The 16276-nt window shown below is 40.0% G+C and overlaps 2 protein-coding genes across 2 annotated transcripts in view; one reads left to right on the top strand and one right to left on the bottom strand.

The window, feature by feature from the left end:
- The window catches only part of LOC134671007 (uncharacterized), a 66689-nt gene that overhangs the window by 30140 nt on the left and 20273 nt on the right, over positions 1–16276 (top strand). The gene's annotated exons all lie outside the window — the stretch shown is intronic.
- Positions 610–3110, bottom strand: LOC134670721 (cytochrome P450 6B2-like). Its single transcript, XM_063528532.1, has 4 exons — positions 2860–3110; positions 1852–2744; positions 1240–1493; positions 610–793 (listed from the first exon to the last, which is right to left on the bottom strand). Exons 1-4 carry the CDS (start codon positions 3094–3096, stop codon positions 615–617), a joined length of 1563 nt encoding a protein of 520 aa, XP_063384602.1. The 5' UTR covers positions 3097–3110; the 3' UTR covers positions 610–614.

Raw genomic sequence — 16276 nt, 5'->3', positions numbered from 1 at the left:
CCGCTTCATGCATCTGCATGAGATGAAAAGGTGTTCACGGGATACATGAGGCGACGGAGGCGGTGGTCGCATCAATCAAAATCATCATTTAAAAGTCAACATAAGGGAACTCAACATCTGTATTTGACACACGTGGATAAAACTTTCTCATGAGTTTCTTGAACAATCAAGGGTAGTGAATGCTGGGTAGTGAATTATTATATTCATCTACGCCTATAGATGAATAAAATAATTCACCTACGAGGGCATTCCACGAGCATGTCGAACTTAACTTATAATTCGAGTATAAAGACAAAAAATGTGTAATTTTTTACACATTTTTTGTGTCTTTTCTGAGTTAATGGAACAACACGTTTTAAGCGGCGGATTGAGTGGTCAAATTATTTGGTAAATACGCAGCAGTTTTGATAAGAAACCATTTTTATAAAGTAACTGCCAAGTTTATTTGCGTTTGGAAATGTTAACTTCTACATGGAGAGGGTTCCCGGTTTTAATTAATTAGTCCAGTGGCAATAATAACACCACAAACGTCAAATTTAAAAAAAAGTATGACGTTTATTGTGGTACTCAAAAACAATGCAGAATAAAAAAAGAATAGACGATCTTTACTATCTTCACTGGGTCTTTTTCCTGGCAATAAGGGCTAGGGGCAGGCCTCCCTTGATACTCTGAACGCCCAAGACCTTGGTGTCTATGATCGGCTTGTGGCGCGTGCTGATGCTGGGGGCCACGGAGAAGTGGCTCAGCAGGGCTGCCAGACCGGCCAGCGACTGCATGTAGCCGAGACGCTCGCCTGCCAAATAAAAAAAATTTCTTAGGAACTTTATTAGATTAGCGTTTTTTGTGTGTGTGCTACACGGTCGCTGCATTTTGCGTATAGACGTTCATTCTGGCATATGCCGCACCGCACAGTCCGCATACGTAAAGGCTTCTCAGTTTGAAATAATTCATCCTTTTGACTCCTTTAATAAAGACACAACATTTACGGAATGAAATATATTTTCCATTCCATCCTCCAAGTTTTTGATGTTGGTTAAAATTAGAAAAATAATTATAATTTGGGGTCTTCTGTCACAAGTATTTTACAATACTTACTAGGAGATTCCAAGCATAACTAATTGTGAATTGTAAAATGTTGTAATCCAAATAAACAATTTTTTCAATTTTTTCATTTTCATTTTTCATATCATATTTTACTTAGTAAAAAAAATTATTTAAGTAATATAGAGAAAACCTCACCAATACAAGCCCTCGGTCCGGTCCCGAAGGGCAGATATGTATACTTGTGGATGGCGGAAACATTGTCCGGGTGGAACCGTTCCGGACGGAACTCCTCCGGGTCCTGGAAGTACTGCGGGTCCAGGTGCAGCGACTTGACCGGGACGATGATGTTGACCCCGGGGTCGATGGTCACGTCCGTGCCCGGGATAGTGTAGGCTTTCACGCACTTGCGTTGCAAAGCGCCGAGAGAGGGGAATAGCCTCATGCCTTCACTGAAAATATAAGTCATTATGTGATAATTTAATTTGAAAACCCATAAAAAGGCATAGGTACTATGACAATATTTTTTCCCAAAGATGATTAATGAATATCTTAAGATTGTATCACCGTCTCCACTGTATACTGACACCTCGTTTACTCCACCGACACTCGACTTTTGCTGTCAGTACAGAAACATACCTATTATGCCCCTTATTAATATAGTTTAGAAGTAATCTACATTCAAAGTTGAATTAGGTACATTTTTTTCAAGACATCAAACCGAATATCCCCTTTGGACTAAGATCCGACTAATTGCTAATTTGAACTCTAAAGCAAGGAAAATAAGTTGACACACTCATTATCTCCTACCTGAAACACATTTCCAAAAACTTCATCTCCTTGACGGCGTCATAAGATAATTTGTTATCATGACGCGCTAGCACCGCGTCAATTTCCTCCTGACACCTCCTCTGGTGCTCGGGATGGTGCGCCAGCTCGTGCAGCGTGTAGCTGGTCGCCGAGGAGGACGTTTCGAACCCGGCGGCGAAGAAGACGAACACCTGGGCCACCATAATATCGTCGTCCATCTCAATCTCAGCCACACAAGGAGTGCCATCAGCTTTCTTATGCACCAGGGATTCGCCTATCATTTTCCCTTTCTCTTTCAAATCCAAAAGTGAGTCGATGTAATCGTTCCTGCCGGAGTTCTTATAATCCCGTTCCTGCATTATTGTTTTTACCAATTTCATCATAACTTTCTCGATCTCTGGTGCAAAGAAGTGAAAACTGGTCATCAAACTCGGCATGGAAAATTTAAGGATGGCTACAATCATGTCTCTTCTTTCTTGTCTAAATATGCGTGTACCGAGCTTTCTGAACATGCAGTTCTTATCGTTGAGTGAGTCAGTGTCGATGCCGAAGCCGCAGGCGCCGATGAAGTCGGTGGTGTAGCGCGCCATGAGGTCCCGCACGTCGACCTCGGCGCCGCTCGCCGCCGCCTCGGCCGCCACTCGCTGCAGCTTCTCGGCACTCGTCACGATCAGGGGAAACATCGCCTTCAACTTCCCGGACGTAAACGCGGGAGTCATCCTCTGTCTCAACAACTTCCAGAGATCGCCTTCACAGGTAATCAGATTTTTCAAAAGCGGTTCAGGATGTTTGTCAAGTGGGAACACGTTTCTGGAGGAGAAGTGGTTGAAATCAGACACTAAAACGTGTTTAACCAATTCGGGATCCCTTAACACATTCAATACCACTAAGTGCTACGGGTTACGCTCGTAGCGCGTAGCCACGGTTTCGTCGTATGTAGCGCGTAGTCGCTACGAACAGTGTACCCGACAGTCGGGTTCTTGGTGTTGAATGTGTTAAAATCAGCACCGGAGTAGTCATGAGGTAGTATCCGACGAATCTTTCGCTGGGATACTTCTGGTACATCTCATGGTAAATGTCAGCTATAGATATCTGCTGTAGGAACTGTCGTTTCGCGGTGCCAAAGAACGGTACGGGAGCATCGTGCTTGACTCCGCGCTTCTCCCAGTAGCTGAAAGTCCGCGTTCCGTAAAAATATAACAATATTAATGCAACTGCAAATAATCCTACTAATACCCACAACATATTTAAACACAAATTTAAATTGAATCCGGGTGTGTGAAGGTGAAGACGGTCAGCTTTGTCGCCGAACAACAAACATGTGAGCCTTGTAGGTATACCTATCAGGTTGTTGTATGTTGACTAAGTATATAATTGACATTGGCTACGTACGTGATAATCTTATATGCATTCGTGCATTAACACATTATCTTCTGTGTTAATAAGCATTATCTTCGGGCAATGTCACTTGCCGAAGTTCTTAAATCTGTCGCCATGGCTAAGACTATTTTTTTTTGTAGTATCTGAGACGTCGCCTAAGGGTCAATCCAAACACTGGGCAGTGTTCATTGATATAACAATTAGTATGCATGAAGTTTATAGGTATTTGACCGAAATATATTTTATTCGGATGTATGTTGCCGTTATATCATGTTACAAATGCATTTCCGTTATTAAATTATCATTTAATTGCTTAATTGTTTTATTTCATTAATTTTTGTACCACTTTTTGGCATTTGCGCTAAGTTAAGCCGCGGTCGACCAAGAACAGTTGAAGCTCTAAAAGTCAGCTACCCCTACAGAGTATTAGGTACCTAGGTACATATTTTCTATTTTTAACCGACTTCCAAATCTCAAAGAAGGAGTTTATCAATTCGGTTGTACGAGTACCTATGTTTTTATTTTATTTTTATTTTTTTTATGTTTGTTACTCCATATCTCCGTCATTACTGGACCGATTTTGAAAATTCTTTTTTTTATCAGGTTGGGTTCCATGCGGTCGGTCACCAGACTATCTGTTATTATGATTTACAAATTGCTTACTATCGGCATGATAACACCTGCGTCTCTATTTACAATTTAAATAATCACTAGCACTGGGTACGGTTTTGCCGCATGGTATAATAATATAGTCCGCCTGGTACTCTCTTCCCGTCTTTTCTAGGTCACCTGACTGACACAACCGTACCGTACCGTACCGTTTTTTTTTATATATATATTTTTGTTTTTTAAGGCGATAGAGTCCTTCAAAAATGGCCAACATGGGCTAATTGACTATGCCGCAATGAGAGGCGTAGTATTAAAAACTGATATCAATTAGCCAAAAAAACAAAACGGTCCGACACAGATAATTTCATAATCATTTAGATTTCTAAGTTTGGTTAGGATTGGTTAAGTTTTGGAGGAGGAAACAGTCGAGTACGAAACCTCGATTTTTGAGATTTTTACGCAGGATTTTCTCACCTTGTCCTTATCGCACTAGTTTTAGGAGCCGCTTCCGTTAGCGAGAAGATATTTACCTACAATATTTAAAACTCAGCTCCCGTTTCGTCTTAAAAAGAGGCGGTTATTTTATCACGTGGATAAAACCATCCATAATACTCCTGCTAAAGTGGCTAAAATCGATTTCCACATTACTTGTTTATCCATAACGTTATTTGCCTAATTCCTTTAACCCTTCCATAAAATTGGGGGGATGAAAAATGGCGATCACCCTTTACGGTCATCGTAAAGTGTATCTTGATAGATGGGCCGTTAAAATCATTTTCCGCGGCGTTCGGTCGGCTGGGGCACAATAAAATTAGTAGAGACAGTTTTTTGGTTAGTGTACCTAGCCGACCACTGACTAACAGTCCGCCGGACGATATCGGCCGGTCAGTTGTTCGGAACTGTCAAATTTTTGTTCTAACTGACAGGCCGATATCGTCCGGCGGACTGTTAGTCAGTGGTCGGCTTGCATTTAAAGGGGTCCACTGATTAACAGTCCGCCGGACGGTAAACAAAATTTTGACAGTTCCGAACAACTGACAGGCCGATACCGTCCGGCGGACTGTTAATCAGTGGGCCCCTAAATAACCGGAGTCGCCTTTAAGAGCTTACCCTTCTGCCGAAAACCTTGCACGATTGTGCAAACTTTTCTATGGACTAACGTTTATCTGACACCTCCCCGCAAAAATTGGCAGACTTTTTTGTACAGAAAATGACAGCCAAGGCGTTTCCAGTTACTAAATGCTCTAAGACCCTTTTTATATGAATCTGGACGGATGTGATGGATGTTTTGCACCTCTTCTTCTTCTCTGTCGTATCGCTCTTGACAGAGCGGTCGTGGTCACGTTGAGGCGTCCGCATAGGTAGTAGAGGCGGACACAGTTCTTCGCACGATCTCCCGCCATCTCTCCCTTTTGGCAGGCTGTCTGGCACAGTCAGATACGCGGTTTCCCACTGCGAATTTTATTTGGTCAGTCCAGCGCATAGGTGATCTGCCGCGCGATCTGGGCTATAACCGCGAAAATCGAAGTTCACAAATTGCGGGGATTTTTCTCTGTCACTCTAATTACGCCTTCATTGATTGGTGTAAAAGAGAAAGATCCCCGCAATTTGCGAACTTCGATTTTCGCGGTTATAGCCCAGATCGCGCGGCAGATCACCTATGCGCTGGACTGACCAAATAAAATTCGCAGTGGGAAACCGCGTATCTGACTGTGCCAGACAGCCTGCCAAAAGGGAGAGATGGCGGGAGATCGTGCGAAGAACTGTGTCCGCCTCTACTGCCTATGCGGACGCCTCAACGTGACCACGACCGCTCTGTCAAGAGCGATACGACAGAGAAGACTTATGGCAAACCCCAAAATTGGGGTCGAACGGATGTACTTTTAGCTACCTGTAGCAAAGCGACGAAATTGCGGAGTGAGCCACGCCTGCCCAGGGATATATTTTTTTGCGATTTTTATATCGGTCTGTTTGTTCTAGTAACCATCTTAATATATTTTAGACATTAGGGATTATGACCCCAAAATCTCACAATAGTCTTTGGCGTTCACCGATAATGGATATAATCGCCGGGATCGAAATTTCCTAAATCCCGATTTCCATAGTTCTAGGTCTTAACATAATATTTTGACTGTGGCGAAGCTAAAATTCGCTTTACGGCCTTTTCCGCACCTGCCCCTCTATTAAATGGTAATTGTGTTTTCTATTACCATGTTTTTATGTGTTTTACCATTATTTATACTATAATATATCGACACACACCAAACCCCGTTTTCAATTGCAGTTCATTGAATTATTTTAGAATACGTATGTTTGCAAACCCATACTGCCAACTTGGAATCCGTGACGTAGCGTAGGAAAGTCGTCTCCGATGGTATGACTATGGTCACATAAGCCGCAGACTGGTATACTACGTAGGAAATACATGCCTCGACCTCACTTTCTCGGAAAAAATTACGTCGTGTGAACCTAGCCTTATCGTATCGCTTTCTTCTTCACTCACACCTAATGATTTTTGAAAGTTACTGAGGCCGTGCCGGGAATAACGAAAAAGGAAAATTCGCTCGAATACCTATGCAAGAACGATAGAGAGGCAGATAAAGAAATATCAATTTTAGTTTTTCGCGGTAGGGACCAAATAAATCTAGAACGCAATAGCGCGGTCTATATAGAAACCCCAAAAATTGTGTCAGCCGACCGTAGCAAACTTCCTTCCTATAATCTCGGACCCAGCTATTTTATGATGCGAAAAATTAAACTGTCAACGTGAGGTGAATGCGGATACGGCCGTGTGATGTCATAAAGCAAATGTCACTTTCTTAAGCGAAGCCGCGATTCGCGCACGCGCTGTGGGGAAACACTCCTGACTTCGGGCAAACACGGCTCCTTTCGGCTCATCATTGCTCCGAGCAATTATTAGGGCTAACACAACTTGACGCCTCTTTGCGTGCACGACGACATATAAGACAATGACTTTGACTTGTATTTTGACAACCCTAAATAGCCGAAAGGGATAGTGCCATAAGTTAGAAAGGGATGTCATGATTCGACCCTGAATCGCTGTCAAACTTCAGTTTTGTAGAACATCCTTTCTGTACGTTTTCAACTATGATATCGTCTTATAAATCGATGAACACAGGTAGCATGCACGAAAAAGTGTCCCGTTGTGGACAGATCTTCATGGTAACGTTTTTCATCAATATTTTCTTTTGACGTTATCACGCAAAATTATCGTCCGTAAACAGACTTTACAGACAAACATATTTTTTTTTAGATTTATCGTGTTTTTTTGCAACAATCCATCTAGTCCCGTGATGGCCACTGATTCGTGATTACTAACGACGCTCCATTTTGCCGTGCTCGTTTCACTGTGCCCCTCGTTACACCTCCTCTACAAGCGCAAAGGAAAATAATTACATCACAAATTTAATATAAACCTTAATTAAATTTCAAGAAAATTGACTGCTTGCACTGAAAAATAAGACAGGCGGGCGAATTTATACTCGTAATAAAGTTGTTCGCGCTAACACCCTATTTCAGCGCGATGGGCCATTAAACATTTTTACGATGTAAATTTGTTTGGACCTCAACCCCTTAACCTTGGGGCCTGTTATCTCACGTGGAACTAGACTACTTTGGTTGCATCACTTGGGGTTTGATAATTTACTTGTTGATTATTGAAGGTATGGATGGTTTCGATAAATACTTGAGCACACATTTCAATGTTTAACTTAATTCAGCAACATGTTTTTAAATGTGGTATCTATATACTTATATAATTATTTCCACAAAAGGAGCATTCCATGACATTGTCTACCGTTCCGTACAAACGCGAATTTTCTTAAGATTTGCACGTATAAGAGTTTCCTTTTCTATGACAAATGGTCAAAATTATGCTTAGAAAAATAATCGTCTGCTTTAAATGCCGAAAAAAAGTCGCAACAGGAAATAAAATGCGTTTGTACAGTCCGTGGAATTCTCCAAAAATATTTCTAGAAAAATGATCTGGAGCGCGCCAGATCTCTATGATCTTTTTTCCATTTTTTATTTCAACGTATATGTTTATTGATTGGATAATATCTACTTCTCGTACCTACTCGTAAAATAATACTTCATTAAGTAAGGTCTTATAAATTAACGTTTTAATAACGAAAGTGACACTTAAATTTGTTTATATGCTCGATATCGAATGTGGTGTTTTGTTTTTAGTCGCAGAGTGTACAACATGTTCTAGTTGCGCGGGTTCTTTAAACTACCCAATTATTAACTACTAATAGATAGACCAAGGAAGGGTTTACTTGGTCTACTTTTACGCTCGGATTGTCACTGGGCCGACAGAAAACACTTACGACATCTAATGTCTTGACTGTCGATGTTTTTAGTGTTCCGTACAAAACTTTGTTCTCGGAACACTTATGGGATCACTTCGTCGGTCTTGTGCTTAGATTTTGCTTTAAGTATATTGGTTTCATTTAATTTAACAGTAATTATTTGCGGTTGATTTCCGTTTCATTAAAATAATGGGCGATAGCAGAAGGTAACAGTTCTTTATGTAATTAGGTACTTAGATAGTTGTATTTTTATTCTCATAATCTTTAACACGAATTTATAAATTCGTATAAGTAATTATTAGTTAAATTGTTCTATGGACTAAAGGGGCCCACTGATTAACAGTCCGCCGCACGGTATCGGCCTGTCAGTTGTTCGGAACTGTCAAAATTTTGTTCTAACTGACAGGCGGATACCATCCGGCGGACTGTTAATCAGTGGGACCCTTTATATTGTTGAGTTTTAAAGCGAGTTAGTTAAAAAAGTGCACTAGTAACGCTCGATTTAAATTAGTCGAGCAATGCCAACATCCCAAACACAATTCGGGTTTATTTTGGTTAGTAATTTAACTATAAAGCGGCAATGTTATACCTACCGCTGTTTATAAATCTGCCTGAAGCGAGTTTCCTTCGTAAAGTTGCCAATTAACAAAATTACATTATTGTATTAGAGGTTAATATTGCCATGTTAATGAAGGCAAAGTATGCGACTAGACTTGTTACATGAATCAAACTGAATAAAACAATTGTCATTTTATGAATGATTAAATCTATAAAAAAAATTAAACTATTTAAAAAAATTGGTACTATAAACGGAAGCTAGTTATTTAGGTATATATAATATTAGTAACAAGAGATGAAAAAAATATATAAGGAAAGAGAATAAAATTTCTAATAAAAAAGAAAATAATTATACATAGCCCTCTAGGCACGTAGTATTGTCTTCGGCTAAAATTTCTAATAAGCAGGGTAAGTTCACTATAAGACAGGGTTTCTTAAAGTGGGGTCCACGGACTCCTTAGGGGTCAATAGCATGTTTATCAGGGGTCCGCAGTCAGTTACTTTCTTACTGTAAACATATCTTATTAGTAAATCTGGTAGTAAACTTGACGAGATCTAAGTCTAATGAAACTTATAAAAAAAGTAAATTTGAAAATATAGATACGGGTTTTTATTACCTATTTCACTAAAATTATTTTTGACAGGGGTTCGTGGAATTGTTTAAATTATTAAAATGGTCCGGGACTGTAAGAAGTTTAAGAACTGTAACAAGATTTATATAGGCATGACGAAGTGGGAATTAATACAGTTTAGCAACTGTATTCTAATACTTCGTTGGATCAACTAATTTCTGTAAATTATTAAAATAATAAACCCTACTCAAGGTTTATACATTTTCATTAACTTCGATATTAACCATCTCCATATCGTGTATTATTTTTGAAATTGCGTCATCTCACATCTTACATATCTTTTATTTCTTTTTCTTTGGACCCGACTTGTATTTGGACTGTCCGTATTTCCTGATGTCTCGCTTCTTTCTTCAGGGTATCTAGAAACCGGTACAAGGATTTACTCTTGTCCGTTATTATATTCAGCCTATGGTGCCAGCCTTCAAGGCTCTTGCTAGTTCGATGGCGTTGACGAGCACAAAAACAAAATTTAGGTGTTATCCTGTTGAACCATATATTGAAAAAACCTGTTTATTGTTTATGTTCAGATTGTCATCTGGTGTAGTACTTTCAATATAAGACCAAGCCTCCGGGATACGTGATTCCGGAAACAGAGATAATAAGGTTGTTAAAACAATTTTTGTGCAGTATGGATCTTCATTTAATGATAACTCTTTTTCCTTTCGCCATATTGCCTTCTTAATGTGGTACTGGCATCCAGAGACAACTGCGTTTGGGAAGACGGTTGAAACACCATTCATAATAGCTTGTTCATAGTTGCACTTGAAATTACATATATTTAAAGATAATTGCGTCTTCAAAATCGTAAAGCGCCTCAGAAGTGTTCTCTTCCTTGTTGGGAAGCAAGCTAAAAATCATAGGTACAACACAATCTTGTACTTCTTAACTCACAATGGATTGTAAAAAGTTGATAGAATGGAGCGGGGGTGGTTTTAAATGTACCATCAGCTAAATACGTGGTGTTGCTACTTTGATCAAATCTCTGAAAAACGGTGAGCAAAATATGAAAATTTCATCACTGTTTGCTCCATCTTATACCATAAAGTCGTCAGAAATCAAGTCTGGAATTTCAATATCAGCGATGTTATCGAATACTGTTTGTGTTACGTTAAGTTTTCTTTTTCTTGCATTATACAATCCGTCATTTTTAATTTCAAAGAGTGGTACCATATGATCTGCGATCTTTTCCTTCAATGTCGCCATACATTCTTCATACATTTTTGTCACTGGTTTGTATTCATTTTGGCATCGAAATTTACATTGATCCATTGCGATATCAATATAATTTTTTATGCAATTTGCAAACATGTATGTGGCCCTTTGCGTGTTATCGTTTTATTATCCAAAGCCAACGTAATAGACCCATTACAACTGTGTCTGTTATTAGGTTATTACATCTCCATTTTGTAGATGACTTATTTCTTCCAGCCTGCGTATATTGAAACCCGGCTCTAACATTTAGTGGTTTCGGCTTTTTTTATGAAATGTTTTTATAAAATTTACTCATTTAATCATTGCAATCATGTACATCATTATTTTTATATTATTTTTAATTATTTTGCCATTCATTGGTTGCTATTATTATACCGCACACAGCTATATGCTTGTTAGCGACGCTACGACAAGGCGCGGATTAGTCTAAGCTAGATTTAAAATAAATTCGATTAAGGCTGTATTCGAAATAAAGATTTACAGATAGGTAGGGAAACCGCGATTAGATTGTTAATAGTTATAAGGACTTGTAATATTCGTTAGTTAAGTCGTAAGCTCGTATTAAGTTTTAGGTCACCTAGTACGATAGGTAAAAATGACTAAACTTATTTTCGGAATCCCAAGTAATCCCTATAAACTAGGCAAATTAATGTAGACACTGCCATTGGTCAACCAAAGTGGGCGGGTCAAGACAGAGAAGTCACGAAATGAAAGGGACGGCACGATACGCTCCCATTGGTCGATCAAATCCGGGCTCAGCGCGACAGTATAGCGCAATTTTCACTATGAAACTAGCATGTTTCCTTTAATAGGTCATTATCCGTTAGAGTTACATCATGTCAATGTTTGTAAATATTGTAGATCATTAGCCTAGTTACCCAGTAAGATAAGAATCGTAAGGCAAAACAAGCAAACAAAGCCCTGCGAGCGGGCACAAGGGTAATAAAACGCCTATTGTTCGCGAACCGTCGGCTTTTTGTTATCGCTCATGGATAGGTCGAAGGGATTACTGAGCTCGTTATCGTTTATTTTTGTAGCTAAGTAACGTGTTTAACTATTTGTAATAGTTTTAAGTCGATAGTTAATTAGATATTTATAATATGTGTTGAATGTAGTAATGTTTAGTTTTTATAGTTGCCCAATTTCACGGTAGATGTCGCTGTTCTGTCGGCTACATCGCGCTATTAAGATTTTTCCACAGCCCCTATATATAGTAAATTTGGTTTCGGAATAAATGAGTATTAAGTTGTCAAGAAAGTGTTTCATTACAAAAGGTAGGAAGTGCAGTGCAAGTGTAGTCAGTGAACATTGGTCCTTCGGAACAGGATAATCGTGAGTACAGTGACAGTGGAAATGTGAAGTGTCAAAGACTTAGTGAATTTTCGCGGTAACAAACACTTAGAATATTTCGCGTGAAAAAAGACATAGTGCAATTTCGAGTGAATTTAGAACTTAGAAAAAAACCGCTGAAAAAACACTTAAAATAATTTTCTTAAATTTGGACTTAGTCGATTTTGTGAATTCTTGGACATAGCGTAATTTCGGTTATAAAATGACTTTGAAAAATTGTGTTCAAAAATAAACTTAGAATAAAAATAGACTTTGAAATCTGTCACTCACTTAGCAAATTTTAAACAAAATGGCTAACATAGCATCACAAGAAGAACTTTTTAGTCAGATCAAAAGGCTTCTCACCAATCACAAGAAAACTTCGTCAACGCGTTATACAGCAAGTTACTTGAAAATACGCATAGAGTCGCTTGAAGAATACTGGAATCAATTCCTTACTGAGCACCGAGAAATTTTAAAGTCTTCAGTAAGCGTCGATGAGAAAAAGGAACTGAAAGCGCTCTACAATGATGTCGAAGATTTCTATATGGAGTTCAAGACTAGTTTGTTAGAACTGACGGAATCTGTCACAACTCAAGAAGGTGCCTCACCTCAAGTGCCTCATGCATCACAACCTCAAGTTGTCACAAAGAGTAAACTCCCGCCGATAAACCTCCCTTCGTTTTCCGGTGATTACCAAGAATGGATGCACTTCAAGGATTTGTTTATCTCTATGGTACACAATGAGCCGGGTCTGAGTGACATACACAAGCATCATTATTTGAGGTCAAGCTTGAAGGGTGAAGCAGAACAAGTCGTCCGTCATTTCGAACTCACAGCTGCCAACTATGGGAAGGCTTGGAACGCCTTAGTCTGCCGCTACAGCAATGATAGGGTTATAGCTAATACCATACTGAATCGCCTGCTCTATCAGAGGAAACTCACGTACGAATGCTCTAAAGGCCTCAAGGATCTTCTTGATACTACAAACCAGTGTCTCAGTAGTCTAGCGAATTTGAAGATTGACACAACTACTTGGGATTCGATCATAGTGCATATTGTAGTATCTAAATTAGATAGCGAAACTCACAAAGCTTGGGAGCAATCACTTGGTTCTTCTATAGAGTTACCCAGTTATAAGAAGCTCACATCATACTTAGAGGGACGATTCAGAGCGATGGAAATGGTACAAGCGACACAGAAGAAAGATAAGAAAGAGACCACATTACAACAACCAGCTACTGCACCTAAAATAAAGAATGTGAGATCTTTCACCGCTGAAGTTGATACGGAATGCACATATTGTAAGAAAAGTCACTACATCTGTCACTGCACTGAATTTGCACAACTCGACATAGATCAACGTAAAGAATTTGTAAAGAACAACAACTTATGCTTCAATTGCCTTGTCAAAGGACATTCCATACGGAATTGTAGACAAGCCACAACGTGTAAAACCTGTAATCGCAAACACCATACGCTTTTGCACTACCAGAGTATAACTGCGAATACAGTCACTATGGAGATACCCACAGAACCTGAAGACACACAAATTAAGGAAGTCACAAGTCTGAAGGTTTCACAAAAAGGCAAGAAAGTGATATTGGCCACGGCACAGATATATGTGAAGGATAGCAGTGGTTCTCTCGTACAACTTAGAGCCCTTGTTGACCAAGGCTCAGAAGGCACCTTCATTACGGAGTCTGCAGTGCAACTGCTGCGACTGAAGAAGACTTTCCAGCCAGCTAATATCACGGGTCTTGAAAATCAAACTTCAGTGCCACGATACGTCGTTAACTTAGATATACACTCACTATGTAATGCAAGTTGACGCTCACGTACTCTCGAAGATTAATAGTTGGTTACCCTCAAAGGAGTTTGACATCTCACAATGGCCTGCCCTGTCCCAATTGCAACTAGCAGACCCTCACATGCAATCGCCGGGACCTATTGATGTTCTACTGGGCGCCGAGGTCTATGCATTTATTTTGCTAGACGGACTACACAAATATAACGATGACAAGCTTATAGCACAAAACTCTAAACTCGGATGGTTTGTCTCTGGAGCGTCTCAATCACGAAGTGATCTGCCACCTCACAATATCATAGCACACCACGCACTTATCGAGGTAGATCAACTCCTACGCAAATTCTGGGAGACTGAAGAGTACAAGCCACATGAGAAACCTATGACACATCTTGAGACACAATGTGAAGAGCACTATAAAGAAACTCACTCAAGACAAGAAGATGGTCGTTACGTCGTACGCTTACCGTTCAAAGATGACCACGAAAAGAACTTAGGCGATTCTCGACAAATCGCACTACAGAGACTAATGCACATGGAGAAGAGATTCGCAAACAAGCCTAAATTTCAGAAGGATTATGCAGACTTCATAGATCAATATCAGAAGCTGAATCACTTAGAAGATGTAGACCCACAACATAAGCCAACTCACAAAGTCTACCATCTCCCACATCACGCTGTGATAAGAGAATCCAGCAGCACCACAAAGCTTCGTGTGGTCTTTGATGGCACTGCGCAGCCGTCAAATGGCTCATCTCTGAACGACGAATTACTCATAGGACCATCACTATTGCAAGACTTACGAGATCTCATTATTCGTTGGCGTACTCACAAGATATGTCTGCTTGCTGACGTAAAGCAAATGTATCGCCAAATACTCGTCGCTAAAGAAGATGTAGACTATCAGCGCATACTGTGGCGCGCATCTCCACAAGATGAAATCGTCGAGAAACGTTTGTTAACTGTGACATATGGTATGTCATGTGCTCCGTTCCTCGCTATCCGCACCCTGAAGCAGCTTGCACAAGATGAAAAAGAGGAATTCCCAGACTTAGTTGAAGTCATAAGTAATGACTTTTATATGGATGACTTACTCACAGGTGCGAATGACGTGGAACAAGCTACTAGGTTACAGAGTCGTATCACACAAGCTATGGCTAATGGTAAATTTGAGATGCACAAATGGGCATCCAACAGTCCTGACGTCTTGAAAAATATACCTAGCTCAGAAAAAACAAATCAACAAAGTGTCGAGATCAAGCTTGATGATACCATCAAAGCTTTAGGTATCAAATGGAACTCACATCACGATGTCTTCGAACTTAAGGTAGATATTTTAGAACTCACAGACCGTTATACCAAAACGTCAGTACTGTCGGACATTGCGAAATCATATGACCCTTTAGGTTTTTTAGGGCCAGTGATTATCACTGCAAAAATGTTTTTGCAAAAACTTTGGTTAAGTGGTATTGGTTGGACTGATGAACTTCCTCTCGAACTTGCCACAGAGTGGTCAAGCTACAGGGACCAGCTCTGTCACATGCCGACCTTGTATTTAGATCGTTGGGTTCACACACAATTTGACGGCAAGGAAAGAGTGGAAATTCACGGGTTCAGTGATGCCTCTTGTTTAGCTTACGCTGCTGTTGTTTACTTACGAGTTATCACGCCCCACGGAATCCACGTGTCACTAGTCATTGCCAAAACAAAAGTGGCACCTGTAAAACAAGTCTCCGTCCCACGATTGGAACTGTGTGGCGCGGTACTGCTCTCGAAGTTACTCAAAGATGTTCAGCACAGTCTTCGTTTGCCTGAGGAATCTGTCTTTGCGTGGACAGATTCAATGATTGTCTTAGCGTGGCTTCGAAGAAACCCTAGCACTTGGAAAACGTACGTAGCTAATCGAGTCACTGAGATTGTTAATAATGTAAGTAGTGGCCGGTGGCACCACATCAAATCGGCAGAAAACCCTGCAGACGTTGCGTCGCGTGGCATTCGTCCCGATCTGTTTAAAGACTGCGAGTTGTGGTGGCGCGGACCCACTGTACTTCACCAAACGAATGATTTTGATAAATGTCGCTCGCTCTCTCTCGACATACCAACAACACAACTAGAAGCCAAAGAAAATTCGAAAGGAAATGATAGTAAGATAGTAGCACTTAAAGCTAGTATATCGAATGAGAGTGATGATCGACTTACCTATTTGGCTAGGTACTCTACTCTGACAAAATTGATTCGCGTTACAGCGTACATATTGCGATTTGTAAAGCTGTGTAAAGCACACGTTGATGCAAAACTTAATCAGACAGTTCCCGAGACTTTTCCTCAGCATCTTACAGTTACAGAATTGAGATATGCCACAAAGGTTTGCATTCGACTCTCTCAGGAGTTTTGGTTTCAGGAAGAGTTACAAATGCTGAGAAAAGGCCAAAGGCTTCCGAAATCTGATGTTTTGACCCCACTTACCCCGTTTATAGATGAAAGTGGCATTATTCGAGTGACAGGACGTATACGTAATGCAAATATACACTTTGATACAAAATCACCTGTCGTTCTAACCTCGAAAT

This window comes from Cydia fagiglandana, chromosome 14 (assembly GCF_963556715.1).
Source record: "Cydia fagiglandana chromosome 14, ilCydFagi1.1, whole genome shotgun sequence".
NCBI classification, from domain to species: Eukaryota; Metazoa; Arthropoda; class Insecta; order Lepidoptera; family Tortricidae; genus Cydia; species Cydia fagiglandana.
The sequence above is the reverse complement of the archived record's forward strand: the minus strand, read 5'-3'. Positions and strand labels throughout refer to the sequence as shown.

Excerpts from the sequence above, each read along its gene's own strand:
- LOC134670721 (XM_063528532.1), bottom strand. The coding sequence starts at position 3,096 with ATGTTGTGGGTATTAGTAGGATTATTTGCAGTTGCATTAATATTGTTA. Across the intron at positions 2,745-2,859 it reads ACTACCTCATGACTACTCCG|CACTTAGTGGTATTGAATGT; the intron begins GTGCTGATTTTA and ends CGTAACCCGTAG. Across the intron at positions 794-1,239 it reads CGGACCGAGGGCTTGTATTG|GCGAGCGTCTCGGCTACATG; the intron begins GTGAGGTTTTCT and ends TTTATTTGGCAG.